General features: G+C 46.8%; 1 protein-coding gene across 10 annotated transcripts in view; it reads left to right on the top strand.

Moving 5' to 3' along the window:
- EFCAB6 (EF-hand calcium binding domain 6) overlaps positions 1 to 20,100 on the top strand; it is a 241,550-nt gene that overhangs the window by 108,675 nt on the left and 112,775 nt on the right. For 8 of the 10 annotated variants that reach the window (XM_019447136.2, XM_053895851.1, XM_019447130.2 and 5 more), the window contains 5 exons: positions 312 to 422; positions 4,845 to 4,950; positions 11,523 to 11,690; positions 14,947 to 15,000; positions 15,096 to 15,256. In XM_019447136.2, coding sequence (XP_019302681.2) covers positions 312 to 422; positions 4,845 to 4,950; positions 11,523 to 11,690; positions 14,947 to 15,000; positions 15,096 to 15,256 — 600 coding nt within the window. The remainder of the gene's footprint in view (positions 1 to 311; positions 423 to 4,844; positions 4,951 to 11,522; positions 11,691 to 14,946; positions 15,001 to 15,095; positions 15,257 to 20,100) is intronic. The other 2 variants (XM_053895850.1, XM_053895852.1) reach the window with 2 other exon arrangements.

Raw genomic sequence — 20,100 nt, 5'->3', positions numbered from 1 at the left:
CTGAACTCTCCAAATAGTGACTTTGAAAGAATTATCTCATGAACATGAGAATCAAATTCCTTTGTTTCTTCCTTCAACTGTATGCTACCTACCGCTAAGGGAATACAGGAACAAGGAGCTGTAGCGTCAGTTTGGTTTTCCTTGCTTTTTTAAAAGTCAATTGGTAGTACTATTTTACTAAATTATCTTGTTTGCCTTAGATTTGAAACTTCACCTAAATTCATTGCTGCACTCTTCAATATTAAACATCTGATCCATGAAACATTATAGGAAAAATATTTAAAGTAATATTTTTACTTTTTTAAATCCAGATTTGGACTTAAAACCACCGCTAGAGTCAATTGGAAACAATTTCTAACCTCATTTTATGAGTCCCAGTGGTTGGAAGTCAACAACACAGTTCCCCCGACCAAAAGAAACAGGTATGTGGGAAAACAAAAACAAAAACAGAAGAACCAAATTTCAGTTACACCTATTATAATCTATGAGAATATCTGCATGACTTTTTCTTCAGGTTTTGAATGAGAAATTAGTCTTCATGGGATAATTATGAACTTGACATGGCGATTTACCATTCATCAACTGTTTCCCACACAGGCATTCTTATTTCAGATGGCCTTAAACTATAAGATGGGTATAATTATTATTCCAGTTTCTAGATGAAAACCTGAGAGTGTAAGGGTCTTAACTAGACCTGCCACTTAGTGAGCGCGGTGGAGGCAGAAATGGAGACTGAGTTTTGGACGTGCGCACATCAGCGCCGCCAGCGTCACACTGAGCTTTGCGTGTGTTCTTGGGAAATTGTGTAGAAGCATGTTGTGTTAAGCGTTACACAGAAAGGAACAATTCACATTCATTTGTCTCCTGACCACGATGCGTGGTGCAGTTATCGTGGGTCAGGGGGATTTTTTGCCCCGAGCGCCATTATTTCTGTTTTCATTCTAACGTCTATTACAACTTCAGATTTACGTATCACGTAAATTGTGATGGGGCCGAAAATGTAAAACAAGCACTTAATAATATGACATTTTGAAGTTTAGGCTTTGGCTCTAAGAACTATTTTGTTTACATGAATGTGTATCCTGTATTGATCGCCCTATATAAATTTTAAGGGAAAAAAACAGGCTTTATAACCTCGGCACGTTCATCGAAAGCACTATGCTCTGTTGTAAAGTAAAATATGAGAAAAATAGAGCATCAGAATAGTGAGCAACGTGTCGGAGGCCACACGAGTAAGGAGTGAAGGAGCCAGGACCTGCTGTCTGGTGCATCTGCGTTCCCGTCAGGCGGCCCCCGCTGGCATCTTGCCTTTCCGAAACCCTGGGCCCGAGTCATGGGGCCACAGAGTTAATTCCCATTTCACCAGGTCCGCTCTGTGTCTCAGGGATTTATGAATATTTGATGAACTGCCCTGGTTACTGGCCTTCCAGGTATTTAGAGCTCCCTCCCCACCCCTCCACCCCCACCCCGTTCCTGGGATGCAACTCCGTGAGCCTATTTCTTAAGTGAAGTTACTTCTGGTTTTTTTTTGCGATTTTCTTAACTGAAAGACAGGAAAGAATTAAAATGTGAGTTTCATTTACTTTAAAACAGTGATTCTCAGGGCACCTGGGTGACTCGATTGGTTAAGTGTCTGACACACCTCTTGATTTCGGCTCGGGTCACTATCTCAAGGTCACGGGATCAAGCCCCACATCACGTTCTGCGCTGACAGTGGAGAATCTGCTTGGGATGTGCTCTCTCTCTCTCTCTGTCTCCCTGCTTCTCTCTCTCAACATAAATAAAGTTTAAATAGTGATTCTCGACTAGGGGCAATCCCAGCCACCCAGAGACGTTTTTGGTTGTCACAGGTGGGGTGGGGGCGCTAATGATATCTAGTGGGCAGTGGCCAGGTTTGCTCTAAACATCCCACAGTGCCTAGCACGGTACCCCCTGTCCCACCCCCAACACACACCAGAGAACTACTGGACCCCCTCGTCGGTGGTACTGTATACGGTGATGATTATTGCAGAAGTATCCATTCATTCCTGTGCCGGTGATCTTTCGAAAAACCAGGTTGCAGTCGTCACATGAGCAACCAGACTCGGGAATTCTGCCACTTTATATATTTCTTAAAAAAAAATTTTTTTTTAGTGTTTATTTTTGAGAGAGAGACAGAGCGCGAGCTGGGGAGGGGCAGAAAGAGAGGGAGACGCAGACTCCGAAGCAGGCTCCGGGCTCCGAGCCGTCCGCACAGAGCCCGACGTGGGGCTCGGACCCACGAAGCGCGAGATCATGACCTGAGCCGAAGTCGGACGCCCAACCGACCGAGCCACCGGGGCGCCCCTACTGTATATATTTCTTAGAAATGGTAGGTGTGTGTGTGTTTCTGTGTTTTTGTACAGCTGGAGAAAGCTAAGATGGCTGTAGATGCAGCAGTAAACCCCCTGGCCCAAACGGATGTGAGAATTGTTGAGCTGATTCACTCTCATTTTTTTTTTTAATTTAGAAAGAGGGAAAGAACACAAGTTGGGGGAGAAGGGCAAAGAGAGAGGGAGAATCTTTTTTCTTATTTATTTGTTTGTTTATTTATTTATTTATTTATTTATTTATTTATTTATTTATTTTCAAGTTAGCTAACATACAGTGTGGTCTTGGCTTCAGGAGAAGAACCCAGTGACCCATCTGTTACACACAACACCAGTGCTCGGCCCGAAAAGTGCCCTCCTTCATGCCCGTCACCCATTGAACCTCTCTCCCTCACCCCAGCCCACCCCCATCAACCCTCAGTTTGTTCTCTGTATTTAAGAGCCTCTTGTGGTTTGCCTTCCTCTCTGTTTTTATCTTACTTTTCCTTTCCTTCTCCTATGGTCGTCTGTTGAGTTTTTCAAATGCCACGTATGAGTGAAATCATATGATATCAGTCTTTCTCTGACTGACCTGTTTCACTGAGCATAATATCTTTCAGTTCCACCCACGTTGTTGCAAATGGCAAGATTTCATTCTTTTTCACCACCGAGTAATATTCCATTGAATATGTATACCGTGTCTTCTTTATCCATTCATCAGCTGATGGACATTTGGGCTCTTTCCATAGTTTGGCTATTGTTGATAGTGCGTCTGTAAACATTGGGGTGCCTGTGCCCCTTCAAATCGGCATTTTTGTATCCCTTGGATAAATTCCTAGTAGTGCAATGATTGGGTCACAGGGTAGTTCTATTTTGAATTTTTTGAGGAACCCCCATACTGTTTTCCAGAGTGGCTGCACCAGTTTACCTTCATACCAACGGTACGAAAGGGTTCCTCTTTCTCCACATCCTCGCCGACTTCTCTTAGTTTTAGCTATTCTGACTGGCGTGAGGTGGTATCTCATTGTGGTTTTGATTTGTATTTCCCTGATGATGAATGATGTTGAACATTTTTTCATGTGTCGGTTGGCCATCTAGATGTCTTCTTTGGAAAAGTGTCTCTTCATGTCTTTTGCCCATTTCTTCACTGGATTATTTGTTTTTTGGGTGTTGAGTTTGATAAGTTCTTTATAGATTTTGGATACTAACCCTGTATCTGATATGTCATTTGCAAATATCTTCTCCCATTCCATTGGCTGCCTTTCAGTTTGTTGATTGTTTCCTTTGCTGTGCAGAAGCTTTTTATCTTGATGAGGTCCCAATAGTTCATTTTTGCTTTTATTTCCCTTGCCTCTGGAGACATGTCAAATATGAAGTTGCTGTGGCCAAGGTCAAAGAGGTTGCTGCCTGTTTTCTCGTGTAGGATTTTGATGGTTTGCTGTCTCACGTTTAGGTCTTCTATCCATTTTGAGTTTCTTTTTGTGGATGGTGTAAGAAAGTGGTCCAGGTTCATTCTTTTGCATGTCGCTGTCCAGTTTTCCCAGGCCATTTGCTAAAGAGACTGTCTTTTTTCCATTGGATACTCTTTCCTGCTTTGTTGAAGATGAGTTGACCATACATTTGTGAGTACATTTCTGGGTTATCTATTCTGTTCCCTTGATCTATGTGTCTGCTAAGCAGCCTCCATGCTCACACAGAGCCCCCAGCTCAGGGTTCAATCCCACGACCCTGGGATTGTGACCTGAGCCAAAATCAAGAGTTGGTCACTTAACTGACTGAGCTACCCAGGCGCCCCTCATTCTTTTTTTAGTGGGAAACATCATCCCGTCTAACTGAACATTGAAAAGCAGAGGCCGACAGGGGTATCTGTAGATTTGTATTATGAGATTCTGCAGCCCCCTTCTGATCAGAGTCCCGGGTGAAGTCGGCTTTGATTTCTGAGTGGGGTGGTCATAGGCCTTCAGGAACACACGTCCAGACTGATGGGCCTGCGCTCAGGGGACGGTTGCGAGAGGCAAGAAAGGGAGAGGAGAGGGCTCTGATGATGTCGGTGCCGTGGCCATTGTCAACAGGGAGGGGGACGTTGTTAAGGTTGACATTCCCACCGTTTTAACACGGGAAGCGTGTGCCCTCACTTACCGTGTGGGTGAGTGTGCCTCGACGCGCTCCCCCTTATACACAGGGAGGTGACAGTCTCAGCGGTGATCGTGATCTCTTTCCTGGCCTCTTTTGAGACCAGGGGCACAGACTGGCGAGACAGCTAGCCACGGTTAGCTGGCAGGGGAAATGGAGAATGATGGGGCATCCCCACTGTCTCCCGTATCAGGTACCGCACTGCCTGAGCGACCAGTGGGCCCACACGTAAGCACAGTACACTTTCAGGAAGAAAAGCCATCCACTAATAAAGCATTGTGATGGTTGTAAGGTGCTTTTTTTTTTTTTTTTTTTTTTGCATTAAGGAAGAACAGAGTTCAAGAGCGTAACCTTATTCCTGTTTTTCTCTTCATCCTCTTGTAGCATCACTTCTAAAAATCAATCTTGCGAGGAAAACATTATCCCCAAGTTATCTAGACACGAGGGTCACTCTGCGTCACTGAAGAAAGCACTACTGAACGCCAAGACCGTAAGATCTCGAACCCCTTCCCTGGTGAAAACCTCACTGTTTCTCAGAACGAGAACACTCAGACCCAGGCTAACAAAAACTGTATTTTCATCCATTTACCCAACCGACACACATGTTCTGAGCTCCTGCTGTAAGCTAGCAATTGTCCCGAGTGCTTAGGGATATAACCTCACTCCTGACCTCAGGAGCTGGCTGGGATTGGGAGGTCAGATAACATAAAATGTCCTGCACCGAGGTGAGGGAGATGCCAGGGGGTGAGAACAGCGCATGGCAAGGTCGCTGAGGGTTAACGAGTAAGCCGGACCTGCTGAGCCTTCCTCACCCCAGCCCGGAGGGTGTGGGTTCATAACGACGTGTGGCCCATCACAGGAACGTTTTCTTCGTTCTAAAGAGCCTATTTAATGGTTTAATTATGCTGCGGAAGGAGGCCAATTCATGAGTTTGTAACTTGCTTTAAATACTAGCTCCTGTCCCACCTTAATGTGTATTTAGAAAGCAGCACTTGGATACTTTGGAAACATGCAACATTTCCCCAAGTTGGCTGCTGACCAAGCACATTCAACAGCCGAATCCAGTAAATATGGAGGAGTCCAGTGACTTGCTTTGCCTCAGACTCAGATCTGACTGTGTGCAGAAGAGGAGACACTTGGCCTCGGCGGGAGCCTTCCTGCAGGGCGGCTGTAGGGCAGCGTTCTGGGGAGGAGCCCACGTGGCCTGGAGGCGGACCTCAAGGTTCAGAGGTTTGCTGTCTGTACTGGAGACTGTGGTTCCTCGTCTCCGTTGATCTAGAATGCCGTTGCTTATGGTTTCTGAGCCTAGTGTAGACGCAGAGATTTGGGGTTCTGTTTTCCTGGGGGAGGGGAGCATTTTAGCTGGCCTGCCTGTTCTAAGTAATCTTCAGAACTAGATGACCTGGTCTCCTACACTGAGTGAACGATGATAATGCGTGCTTACGACGTGCCGGGGACTGTCTCCTGTGACTTACCCGTCTTCACTCGCTTCCGCCTCTCCACACCTCTGTGAGGTAGACACTATCACGATCTCCGTTTAAGCCTTTGCCTTTGCCCTCATCTGCCGAGGAAAGGGAACGGCAGTGTTAAGTATCCGGCCTGAGGCTCCCAGCTCGTGAGTGGCGGAGCTTGACTCAAACCAGCTGCTCCAGAGGGAGGCCCACTGCAGCCTTGGGCAGAGCCGCCTGTGAGTGTGTCGGCTGGGCCTCCTCTCGGACGCAAGTGAAGGCTTTTGTGTGTTTACCCGCCTCAGCGCCTAGTGGTCCATTGACGTAATTTAATTAAAAATAGGGAAATCTCATCTCCGTTAATGGAGGGCTGTAATAACGCCAGCCGCTCCAAATACGGGACTATTTAGCGGTCATTGATGTGCTGTTTCACAAACAGAACCGATCAACGAACACGCAGGGGTGAGGAATCGAGTGCCTGCCCCACGCTGGGCCGTGCGTGCCGTGGGCCCTGGCGCTGAACGCACAGATGAGTGACGCAAAGGCCCGGCCAATGATGAGCTCACACTCTGGAGTGACACATGACAGCAGGGAGCGTCCGATGCTTAGAGTTGCCGGATGCCAAGTGGGATTTCCGTCCCCCCACCCCCACCCCCGACCGCCATTTGCCCTGGTCTTGGGCACGCTCTGGAACCCGGAAGGAGGCAGGCAGAGGGAGAGAGCCAGGAGTAGGCAGGAGAGGGCATTTGTGCCTGGCTGCAGAGGACAGCGGTGGGAAGCACGTCCCTCTCCTGCTGTAGAGAGGGATGCAGAATTGTTACAGAAAGAAAGGCAGCTTTACGTCTGCTCCGACTCATGCCTCCCAAGTAGCTATGTGTGCTCTTTCCACACACCACCACCTTCCCTCTGAGTGACCCAGTCACCTCGATCACTTATATTGAAACCTGGCGTGGCTCACTTTCTGTCACCCAGGGCACTATTTGTGCCCTACGTGTTTATCCACCCTTCTTTTCAGTGTTGTTTGCAGCCCACGTGATTTTCTCGGTAGAAAGTCCAAAAGAATCTTCCAGAACATACTAGAATTAATAACAGAAGTTAGAAGGTCAGTGTTCGAAGATCAATAGTATTTCTATAAGCTGCAGTAATCAATTAGAAAAGTAAACTTTAAAATATCATTTCTAATAATTTTATTAAAAAAATCAAATGCCTAGAAACATAACCTAACAAAAAAAAAATGAAAATTCTCTACATTGAAGACTACAAAGATTGTTTATAGAAGTAATAACAAGTCCTTCACAAACCTCCAGTAAATATCAGAGGAAGGAATGCCTCCCAATTCATTCTCTGAGGCCGATGCCACTTTAATACTAAAGCCAGACAAAGAGATCACAAGAAAACGAACAACCAATATCCTTCATGAATATTGTTGTAGAAATTCTCAGCAAGACATAAGTAAACCAAATCCAGCAACACAAACAAAAGATTAAATGCTATGACCGTGTGGGATTTATCCCAGGATTGCAGCCTTGGTTCGACTTCCAAAAAATCAATTAATATAGTACACAGTGTTAATAGAATTAAGGGAAAAAACCACATGATCGTCTTGAAAGATGCAGAAAAAGGATTTGCAAAATCCAGCCCTGTTTCGTGATAACTTTCAACAGACCAAGAGCAGGGAAATTCCTTAAACTGATGAAGGGCATCTAAAACGAACCCATAGCTAACAGCACATTTGATGGTAAGTGACTGAATACTTTCCCCCAGGATGATGAAAAACACAAAATGTCAACTTTCGCTACTTCTCTGCAACATTGTACTGAAGTTCTAGACAGTGCAATCCTGGAAGCAAAGAAATAGAAGGCATCCAGATTGGAGAGGAAGAAGTAAAACTGCCCTTACTTACAGACAACACAGTGGACACACACAGACTTCTACAAATAACAAGTGTGTTCATCAAGGTTGTAGAATATAAGACCAATATACCCACATCAGTTACATTTCCATCGACTGGCAATGAACAATCTGAAAAGGAACTTCAGAAAGCGGTGCCACTCACAATAGCATCAACAAGTATAAAATACCTAGTAGTAAATGTAACAAAAGTGCCAGACTTGTACACTGCAAATTACAAAACACTATTAGAAGAAATTAAAAAAAAATGTAAATTAATGAAGAAACATTCCACGGTCATGGATTGGAAGATTCGATGGTATCAAGATGGCAGTTCTCTCCAAATTGATCTATAGATTCAACAGGTTCAATGCAAACCCTGTTGAAATGCCAACTGTCTATTTTTTTAATGTTTATTTATTTTTGAGAGAGAGAGAGAGAGAGAGAGAGAGAGCGCATAAGCAGGAGAGGGGCAGAGAAAGAGGGAGACACAGAATCCAAAGCAGGCTCCAGGCTCTGAGCTGTCAGCCCAGAGCCCAACGTGGGGCACAAACTCACGAACCTTTGAGATCATGACCTGAGCCAAAGTCAGACGCTCAACCGACTGAGCCACCCAGGCACCCCAATTTTTTTCATCTGTCTTTTTTTTTTTTTTGCAGAAATTAAAAATAGATTTTAAAATTCATATGGAAATGAAAAGATTGCCAAATAGCCAAAACCAATCTTGGAAAAAAAGAACCAAGTTAGAGCACTTTGGGATCTTAGTACAGAGCTATGGCGTCAGAACAGTGTGGCAATGGCAGGAGGATAGACAGATTGCTCAATGGAACAGAACCGAGAGTCCAGAAATAGACCTTAATGTTTATGGTCAATCCATCTTTGACAAGATCAGTGGGAAAGAGGATCATCTTTCCAACAAATGGTCCTGAGACTGTTGGATAGCCATATGCAAAAAAGAGGAACTGCCTTACCCCATACGCAACTAAAAATGGACCATAAACCTAAATGTAAGAGTTAAAATGACAAAACTCTTAGAAGAAGGCATGTGCGTAAATCTTTGTGACCTGTGTTGGGCAAGTATTTCTTAGGACACTAAAAGCATGATCCATAAAGGGGGAAAAAAACCCCATAAACTGGAATCATCACAATTAAAAAATTGTGCTCCAAATGATACCATTAAGTCACATTCTGGGAGAAAATAAATGCAAAATCTATATTGGGTAAGGGACTTCCATGGAGACTATGTAAGAACTCTTCAAACTCAGTAAGAGGACAACCCAATGTAAAAAATGGGCAAAATATCTGAATAGACATTTCATCAAAGAAGATACACGAGGGGCACCTGGGGGGCTCAGCCAGTTGAGTGTCCAGCTTCGGCTCAGGTCACGATCTCGTGGTTCATGAGTTCGAGCCCCACGTCAGGCTCTGTGCTGACAGCTCAGAGCCTGAAGCCTGCTTCGGATTCTGTGTCTCCCTCTCTCTCTGCCCCTCCCCCACTCGCACTCTGTCTTTCTCTCTCTCTCTGTCTCAAAACTAAACATTAAAAAATTTAAAAAAAAAAAGGGCGCCTGGGTGGCTCAGTCAGTAAAGCGGCCGACTTCGGCTCAGGTCATGATCTCGCGGTCCATGAGTTCGAGCCCCGTGTCGGGCTCTGTGCTGACAGCTCAGAGCCTGGAGCCTGTTTCGGATGCTGTGTCTCCCTCTCTCTGACCCTCCCCCGTTCATGCTCTGTCTCTCTCTGTCTCAAAAATAAATAAACGTTAAAAAAAATTTAAAAAAAAAGAAGACATATGAATGGCCAATGAGCACGTGAAAAGATGGTCAACATCCTTAGACACCAGGGATGCGAGTCAGAAGCATGCTCGTGCACCAGTTGCCAGTTTATGGTGACGACGAAGTCACAAAGGCAGCAGTCAGTGGACCACGTCAGGGACGTGGACATGGAATTTACTCTCCTACTAGTGGAAATAGAAAATGGTACAGCTGCCGTTGAAACAACGTGGTCGTTTCTTTAAAATTTAAACAGAAATTTACCACCTGACCCAGCAATTCCACTCGCAGGTAGCTGCCCAAGGGAAGTAAAAACATTTTGTCCACACGAAGACTTGTGTGCAGATGTTCGTACCCACGTTATTCATAATCTCCAAACGAGGCGATCCAAGTGTTTATCTGCTTGCGGTAAGAGAAACAAAATGTGGCATATCCATACAGTGGAATAATAACAAGGATGAAAAGGAACGAAGTACCGATCCATGGCGCATCCTGGATTGAACCGCGAAAATGTTATGGCAGGTGATAGAAGCCAGATGCAGAATGCATACTGATGCATAAACTGTATGCTTCTGTATACACGAAATATCCAGACCAAAGCAAACACCGAGAGACAACAAATAGATCGGTTGCCTTGGGTCGGGGACGGAAGTGAGGAGTGGCTGTGAGTAGACTCGAGGTTTCTCTTGTGACGGAAATATTCCGGAACCAGATGGTGGTTGATGGTTGCACAATGCTATACGCTTACTGAAAACCATAATTGTCCTACTTGGACAATAAATAGTTGATTGTCACTCCCAAGCTAAAAAGTAAGCAGGCATACATTCCTCTAAATTATCTAATTTTCCCGGAGACAACCTTGTATCCTTTTCTGGCTTTGGACCCCAAAGTAACGGTTGACATTTGCACACCACTTTGTCACTTAGTAAGCCCCTCTGCCACGTTAATATTCACACTCTCTATGAGGAGGTAGGGGTTCTTTATTCCCCCTGTTTTTTTTCCGGTAAACAGTATCTCTTACTTTTGATACTTAATTTACTTATTGGTAATTTTTTATTCTGGCGGAAGAATTTGCCTCACAGTATTTTGCTGATAATATGTTTTCTTTATGCAGCATGGCTGAGATTTTTCTTGCTAAGTAATTGTCCATTTATGTAATTGATGAGGTTGGTGGTAGTGAAAATAAGCATCATTAATATTTTTAGTAAATCGGCAAGTTGTTAATTGAATTGCCGGGAAGTTGTGTGCCCTGTATGACGGAGCCACATAGCCCTCAGGTGGGGACAGGGTAGGAGGAACTGTCACCGCCAGCGCTCAGCCTGTCCTGGGGAGGGGATCAGCCTGTGCCTGCGAGATGGGTCTCCCTCCTCTCTTGGGGCCCTCTCCTGCCCGTGCCCTGACAGACAGCATTGTGGGAGCAGCCCCTGCAGGGTCCCAGCGTCCCCCGACCCCTGCCCCACCCCACACACTGCCCTTGGCTCCCAGTGTTACATAGTGACCACCAACTGAGGGATTATTGCTTCGTCATAATTCTCTTCGGCCAGAGCCCACTCTTTACTCAGTGATGTCATATATATATATATATATATATATATACACACACACACACACACACACACACACATATACACACACAATGTGTGTATGTATATATATATACATACAATGTTTGATGTTATATATATGTTATATATGTTATATATATATGTTTATGTTATATATGTTATATATGTTATATATATAGAATGCTTTCCTTCCTTTTTCCTTTTTTAAAAAAAATGCCTTTTTTAAAAATATATATAACATTTAAAATATATATGTTACATATGTTGTATATATGTTACATATATATGATATATATATATGTTATATACGTTATTGCATGTTATACAATGCTTTCCTTCCTTTTTCCTTTTTTAAAAAAAAATTCCCTTATATACATTCTCATGCTCAGAAACCCGGCGGACGAATAACAGGGGAAGAATTGCGACATATTCTAAATTGCGAGGCTGTAAAAATCAGCGATTCAGAATTCAAAGAACTAAAGCAGACCCTTGACCCTGGGGGCACTGGATGGGTCAACGTCAACACGTTCATCCAACTGCTTGAAGAGAACCCTACGGTGAGTTTTACAACAACTCCATGTTTGATTTTCTCTTTATGGCAGGAAATTAAGTGTTTTTAGTGAAATATGGGATGCAGGTGAAATTGGTCTTAAATAAATGACTACACGTTTTTCAGCTGAGTTGATTTTCATTTTAAGGAAGAGTTAAGTGTTTGAGTTGTTTGATTTTAACTCTTTTTTTTTTTTTTTAATTTTTTTTCAACATTTTTTATTTATTTTTGGGACAGAGAGAGACAGAGCATGAACGGGGGAGGGGCAGAGAGAGAGGGAGACACAGAATCGGAAACAGGCTCCAGGCTCCGAGCCATCAGCCCAGAGCCCGACGCGGGGCTCGAACTCACGGACCGCGAGATCGTGACCTGGCCGAAGTCGGACGCTTAACCGACTGCGCCACCCAGGCGCCCCAAGATTTTAACTCTTGATGTCTAAACCTTATCCAAGGGTGATGTTTGACGTTTTCTGGGAAGCCATCCTAGAATGAGGGCACCTATATATGCAGGATGTAACCTTCTTTTCACAGCGTGCCAGTGACACCCCTCCTGCAACCGCGTCTTACACGGTTTCCCATTTTAAACAGTAACTGTTTATTGCCTCTAGTGACCAATACTTGCTTTTTTTTTTTTTAATTTTTTAATGTTTATTTATTTTTGAGAGAGAGAGAGAGAGACAGAGCACGAGCGGAGGGAGGGGCAGAGAGAGAGGGAGACAGAATCTGAAACAGGCTCCAGACTCTGAGCTGTCAGGAGCCCGACTCGGGGCTGGAACTCAGGAACCGTGAGATCGTGGCCTGAGCCGAAGCGAGACGCTTAACCGGCTGAGCCACCCAGGTGCCCCCAATACTTGCTTTTCCTTTGACCGAAAGGCTGACAGAATTTTATTATTAGAAATGTTGTTTTGTAATTTTAATAGCTATTAGTGCTTAAAAATTTTAAGAACTTTAAAAAATTAGATTAGTGTCAGGCAATGCTTGGATAGGCATTGGGAGATTCTTGTTGAAGTGTTTGTTATAGACTTCTTTTAGCAGGTGCAAATTAGCTTTTCATCAATATTACGATTTCCTGAGCACCCACCTTGTGCAAGGTGGTGACCGCATCCTAAACCAACGTCGTTTGGTCCTTCTTGAGTCCTAGTTCAAAAGTAAGTCCCAGGGCCCTCACACAGGAGAGAGTAATTGGACCTTTTCCTGAACTCTGCTGTGTGGCTCCTGTGTTAGCTGCTGAGAATTGTGGCTTCTGACCATCACAGCAACCCCACGCACAGCATCTTTCTCGAAAAACAAAATAAGGGGGGGGAGGGGTGCATCCAGTTTCGTCTCAGGTCATGATCTCACGATTTGTGAGTTCAAGCACTGTGTGGGGATCTGTGCCGACAGCTCGGAGGCTGGAGCCTGCTCGGATTCTGTGTCTCTCTCTTTCTCTGCCCCTCCCCTGCTCTCACTGTGTTTCTCTCGAAAATAAATAAACATAAAAAATTAAAAACAAAACATGGACATGGAAACCATCTGCTCTCCACGCGGCAAGTGGCATGGTCTTTGCTTAATATGAACCACACCCATCAGCCTCCATGCTTAAAAGCCTCAGATGGGTGTCAGGGCTCCTAGGTAAAAGCTGAAGTTCCTACCCTGGTTGGTAAGGGGCCCACATGGTCCAGCCTTGCTGCCCAGCTCCCAGAAGCCTCATAGGCCACACTGGCTCGGGTCCTCGGGCGCCCCCAGGTCCCTCCTCCATTCTTGGGGTGCTGCAGCTCCTGCCAGGATTCCATCCATGCTGCTCTCCCCTGCTGGGGCCATTCTGCAGGTCTTGGGGCACCGGTGCCTTCCCAGGGACCCTCTGTGGCACCTCTGGCAGCCACCGACCTCACACACCTGCCCAATCGTGGTGTCACAACTTTGTCATTATGTGGTCACGTCTCCACAAAGACGGAGGCCCATCGTGGCCACGGGGGCTAGCCCGGTGCCGGGCACACTCACAAAACAGTGCGGTGAGTGGATGAATGAACATATACGAACGAACCAGAAAAATTAGAAAACACAGGTACGCACATAGAAGGAAAAGAAAAACACCACTAATTCTAACGGTGAGGAGTTGTTACCCACTCACTGTTACCCTTTGTTGTATGTGCTTATGAACCTGTACACCCACACACACGTTGTTTTCAGCTTTGTTGCCGTTATTATCCCAAAGCTGCGCATATTTAATTTATGCAATTTTATGAGTTAGATACATACTTCGATATATGATCTCTATTCTATTTTAAAATGAGATACTCTAGGGGCACCTGGGTGGCTCAGTTGGTTAAGCATCCGCCTCTTGATTTCAGCTCAGGGCATGATCTCACGGTTCGTGAGTTTGAGCCTCTGTGCTGACGGTGTGGAGCCTGCCTGGGATTCTCTCCCTCTCCTTCTCTCCCTGTCCTTCCCCCACTCACACACTTTCTCTCTCAAAATAAATAAATAAACTTAAAATAAAATAAAATGAAATGAGATCCTGTAATTAATGACTTTTCAGTCCATGCTGTCCCTTATTAACATGCTGTTAACACTGTTCATAAAAATTCTGTATGATCTTAAAAGATACAGAGTAACGATTCCCTGTTGCAATCCAGGTGTTTGGTTTTTTCCCCTTTTATAAATTTTGCTACAGTGAATATTGTGGTGCCTGCTTTTTTAACCACCCTATGAGTATTCTTTTAGTATAGATTTCTAGAAATGGCACTATTGGGTCAAAGGATACATTTCATTCTTTAAGTTAGCTTAATCATTTGAGAAGGGGAATATATGTGTAAAGTACAAAATGCAAAAGGTGCAAACGGGAACACGGTGACAGTCAAGTGTTTCTTCCACCTCTGTTCCCTCGCCACCCCCACAGGTGGTTGCTGCCGCCCCACGGCCTGTGGATTAGCAGACTGTCCACGATTATCCCGTGTCGATACTGGCAATAGGCCTCCTTTCTCATTTTTACTATTCTGAAAGGCAGAAATGCCATCCCGTTGTTGTTTTATGTTGCATTTACTTACTAGGTGATAGACTTCTTTTACGTTTATTGTACTTTTTTTTTTTTTTTAAATAAGTTCAGGTCGAATGCTATTATCCCCATTTCCAGGTGGGGATTAGTGGGCAAACTCATTTGCTCACGAACTCAAAGTGAATTGGCGAATCAGGAGCAGGGCTGACAGTCCAAGTCTGTCTGCCTCCAAAGGTCCTCCTGCCTTTATGAGTGATGTGTGTTTATATACTTTTCTCTTTCCCAATTAGACAGGAAAACAAGTTGCAGACCCCAAAACGCCTCTCTTCCTGGCTTGGGATTCAGTAAGTAACACTTCCCACGTGGTCCCAGGGTGCCACCACCCCAGGTTACAAATCTGCCGCTTGGTAGATGTGTTTGTTTGCTTTTTTTATGATAGGTGGAAGAGATCGTCCATGACTCAATTACTAGGAATCTACAAGCCTTCTATAAAATGCTACAGGCATATGACCTCGGAGACACAGGGCTCATTGGTCAAAATAATTTCAAGAAAATCATGCACATCTTCTGCCCCTTTTTAACAGCTGAGCGTTTACTGAAGTAAGTTTCTTGGTAACAAAATTAATCCGTGTTGTGTTTTCATCAAGCCCGTTTATAATCCTCAACCTTTTCCTACATGTGTTTGCAGTAGCGATAGGGAGGACTGATAATAACTGCTGGTTACCGGGTGCTTACTAACGTAGGACACTGGTCGAGAGTTGGGCATGTGCTCTATGATTTAGTCCTCGCGACAACCACGGAAGGTGGCTGCTACTCCTTTTCGTGGGTAAGGAAGCCGAGGTCTGGAGAAGCCACGTAGCTATTCAGAGTCGTGTAGCCCGGAGGCTGTGTGCAGCCTCGTTCCTTCCCGGTCTCCGTGACTTCCCTGCTCTCAATCGTGACACCGTTTTTCCCTCCCGGGGCGTCTGGCTACGATCAGCCATCCTGTGGAGAGACGCCGGGATTGTGGTTCTATCTCACTTGAGTTTAAAACTTGCCTCGTGGTGGCTGAGCGAAGCTGGAGGGGGGCAGGGAACTTAAGAGAGGGAAGAGGGCCCCTGAGGGTCTCCTGCCCCTGTGTCTCGTTCACCCCGCCCACGGCTGCCCTTGGGGCGTGGGGCCCCTTGCCTCCCTCTCTGCAGTGACCTCGAGAACCTACGGCCCGAATCTTGCCATTCTGCAGGGGGTGGCGCTTCCCACATCACTACCCGAACGTCCTGCTGTCCGCTGAAGCTTGTTGCTGTAGGACTCGGGGCTGCATGACCTTAGAGACTGGTGCATGTGTCCTGCTGTGGACGGTGATCTGGGAGATTACTTTCGGTGGAAATCCAATAGAGGCGGGGGGAAGGAAGTTACTCTAATTCCCTTTCAGTCCTCTCGCGTGGAAAGTTTAAAATCTTGTATTTGTCGCTTTTGATTGCATTACATCGATTTCAGGTGACCCAAAACACAGTCGGTCTCCTGGTAGCTGTCGGCCGCTTGAGTCTCCTCTCTGTGAACATTCCTGTTTCCTGACCCGTTTTCCCTGGGGTTGGTTTTTGTAGGAAAAGAAGGGTTTACGGGAAAAGGGTGAGGCCGAGGCTTTCCCGAGCAGGAGGGGCTCGCAGAGCTCGGTGTTTGCGTTCATCTGAGTTTATTGGACGTTTGCAGAAAGGCCGGTTTTCTGGAGGGTGGGAAACATGGGAAAGGGGAGAGACAGGTGGCAGCAAGTCCAGAGAAGATTCTAGAGGGAGCTCAGGGGGGACTGGGTGGGGCCCGGGCAGGGGAAGAAGCGAGTGTGCAGAGGAGTGGAGGCACATTGGGCGGCTGGCGAGTCACGTGGGGCTGTCGGGGCAGGAAGTTATACAGGGAGGAACAGCAGGGCTGCTGCCGAGGGCCAGGCAGGAATGACCCAGCCCCACCAGGGGACGGGTCAGCCGGCAGGGCGTCTTGACAGGTCATCTGGTTCCCTAGCAGCATCTTAGAATCATCTGGAGAGCTCTGAAACCCCCGGTGCCCATGCCCTGTCCAGGGCACCGTTATATTGAAGCCCCCACTGGCTCTCACGTGCAGCCGTGGTGGACAAGCACAGCCCAGGGGTCAGGTGACATTTCAGATTTGTGCTTTGCAAGGATTACTGTGGAGAAAGCGCAGGGCGAGAGGAGGACGGGTAGGTGACGTGGCGGTGGCGGTGGCACCGCAGAGGGGCGGCTGCGGGTGGTAAGCTTGACAGAAGGACGAGACCCGGTGACTGGACGTGGAGGTGGACGGGGCGGGGGAGGGGGGCCCGATGCCGGCCGGAGGCAGTGTCGTCGGCCAGTTAGGAAACACGGAGTAACACTCCAGAAGGAGACTCCCAGAGGGTGTGGGTGCACAGAGCGGCCTGGGCTGCAGCACGGTTCTGGAGTCTTCCTTGCACGGACGGCCTGAGCATCTGTTCGGCAGGGGTTCATCTGGGAGCACATAGCAGACCGTCCGAGGTGAGAGGGTGCGGGTAGGACCTGGCGGAATACCACCCACTCACCAGTGACCTGGCTGGCACAGCCAGCAAGGGAGGCGGAGAATTCTGGTCCAGAGCCTCTGGTGCGGGGTGCTCAGGAAGCCGGAGGAAGTCTGTGGGTCAGGGGGCACGTGGGACGGAAGCACAGGGTGAGCACTCACACACAGTGGCTGTTGCCTTAGCAGACTAGGCCTCAGGAAAGATGCAGGACCCGTGGGGCTGGAAGGGGCGAGGTGGACCCAGCAGGTGCAGTGAGCTTGCAAGGAGGGTGGAGAATGCAGCGTTGAGAAGTGATTGACTCCCGAAGCTCCAGTACCCGGGGTGGAACAGCGTCCGCGTGTGGTCAGGGCTTAGTAAGTGTTGAGTGAAGGATGAAAGGAAGGAAGGGAGGGAGGAAAGAAGAAAAGGGGGAAAGAAGGGAGGAAGGGAGGGAGGCAGGGAGGAAGGAAGAAAGGGGGAAGGAGGGAGGGGGGGAGGAGGAAAGAAGAAAAGGAGGGAAGAAGGGAGGAAGGGAGGGAGGAAGGAAGGGGGAAGGGAGGAAGGAAAGGGGAAGGAGGGAGGAGGAAAGAAAAGGAGGGAAGAAGGGAGGAAGGGAGGGAGGAAGGAAGAGGGAAGGAGGAAGGGAAGAGGAAAGAAGAAAAGGAGGGAAGAAGGGAGGGAGGGAGGAAGGGGGAAGGGAGGAAGGAAGAAAGAAAAATAAATAAGCTGGGGCACCTGGGTGGCTCAGTCACTTGAGCCTCTGACTCTTGATTTCAGCTCAGGTCATGATCCCAGGGTCATAGGATTGAGCCCCACATCTGGGCTTAAGATTCCCTCTCCCTCTCCCTCTCCCTCTCCCTCTCCCTCTCCCTCTCCCTCTCCCTCTCCCTCTCCCTCTCCCTCTCCCTCTCCCTCTCCCCCTCTGTCCCTCTGTCCCTCTCCTAGCTCTCTGTCTCTCAAATTAAAAAAAAAAAAAAGAAAGAAGGAAAGAAAGAAAGAATGAATGAATGAAATCCAGTGGATTGGTCATGCAGATAGTTGGGTCTTCGAGATGGGAGTGCGTCTGATCCATTCTCCAGTCTCCAATCACAACTACAGATCTGTTCATGCTAATCCCTGCTTAAAACACTTGCATCCTGTCGCTGTTAGGAAGACATCCAGACGCTTTTAAGAATGACTTCCCAGGCCCCTCATGATCGTCGCACCCCCAGAGCCCGGGCTCTGCAGCCAGACTGCCTGGGTTCACATCCTGGCTCAGCCCTGAACTAGCTGTGCACTTGGGCAAGTTCCTTAACCTCTCTGAGCCTTGATTTCCTTGCTCAGACGTTACTTAGGAGAATGTGGTAAGGGTCAAGGGAGATCCTAGACGCAGAGCCCTCCATCCAGCGCTGAACTTAAGAAACGTTTACTTCCGCTGCTCTCCATCCAGCCCGGACTGAGCTGCTTTCTGTTTCCTGAAAACACGCAGCTCTCTCACGTCTCGGCTTCTAGATGGCCTCTTCCCTCAGTTCCAAATGCCTACTTTCCCGGCCGCTTGGCCCCATGAGGTGTGGACTGTTTTGTCTGTTCACAGTTGTAGCTGTGACGCTTAGCACGGTGTCATTTACCTGGCCGCATAAATATTTCTCGAAGCAGTTCTATCCATGGCCGGAGCTTCCTGAACCGAGGATGGCCTCCGAGCTCGTGCGGTGCCCCTGGTTGTGTGTAAAGCATCATCGTGATAATCGCGATGCTGTTATTACAGCTGCAGTTTCTTGAGCGCATGCACATGTCCGTGTAGTGCTAGGAGCCTTCTATGGATCGTGTTACTTAATGCTTATAGTAGTCCTCTGAGGTAGGTGCATTTTATAGACGAGGAAACTGAGGCGTAGAAAAGGTGATGTGCCCCAGGTCGGCGATTCTCTACCCTCTGATAGGCTTAAAAGTTCTTGAGGGCCTCAGAGTTTTCGTCACGTGGAATAGATCTCTCAGTATGACTGTATTAGAAATTCAGACTGAGACCTTTGGAAAACGTTATTGCAGAGGATCAACGTGTATTTCCCCGTTGCGTTTCCCTGTAGGTTTCCGGAGAAACCTGGGGGTTTCAAAATAATGACATATTGGGTGATGAGGAGGGTACAGAGATTAGAGCAGGTGTAGGCACAGGTAGCTGGTAATGAGCTGGTAAAAGGCTGTCAAGAAACTAAGCTAACCTCTGAAAACTCCCTCTAGCTCCTCATTTATACCCGAAACATTCGTACAGCCTTTGAAAACGTTAGAGGACACAACCTGCCTGACCACCCATTCTGGCGCTTGTCACACGTCATGTGGCCTCCGATAAACCCACTGTGCACGAGAGGCGTGGGGCAGTGCTTGTATGAAAATAGTTCGGATCCCTCCCCCCCCGCTTGCCCTGGAAGTGCCCACCCACCACACCTCCTGCCCGCTGCCCCCAGTCATGGGACTGTTAAGTCCAGAGCTGATATTCAAGCCCAGGGAGGCAGATTCCAGGGCCCGCACCCGGAGTCACTGCGCTCTGTTGCCTTTTGTATTTTAACAAATACGTGGAATATTGTTTTGGTCTCTAGGCTTTACCAAGCTTGCCACAATGAGCATGTACAACTTTTATGATTAGAAAAATATTAACAACTAAAATGTGGGGGGAGAAAAGTAGTCCTTGCCCTATTGGTGGGTTCCTACATTTTTCTAAAATATTTGCCTATGCCAAATTTCCACTATAGGTACTTCCATGATTCCACACCAGAACTTGCAATTTAAAAAAATTATTCTTTTTGTATGTGTTATATCTTTATTGCAGCATTCTTCACAAACTATAAACTGCGCGTATTTAAATGATACAGGTCGAGGACCTCCATCATGTGCATATATCTATGAAGCCTTCACAAGCCATCAGTCAAGATATCGAACATTTCCATCCCTCCCCCGCCCCGCCCCGCCAAGCTTCCTC

Source organism: Panthera pardus, unplaced genomic scaffold, assembly GCF_024362965.1.
Source record: "Panthera pardus isolate Hobbes unplaced genomic scaffold, ASM2436296v1 HiC_scaffold_6, whole genome shotgun sequence".
Classification (NCBI taxonomy): domain Eukaryota; kingdom Metazoa; phylum Chordata; class Mammalia; order Carnivora; family Felidae; genus Panthera; species Panthera pardus.
Note: the sequence above shows the minus strand (reverse complement) of the source record. Positions and strands in the feature narration are given on the sequence as shown.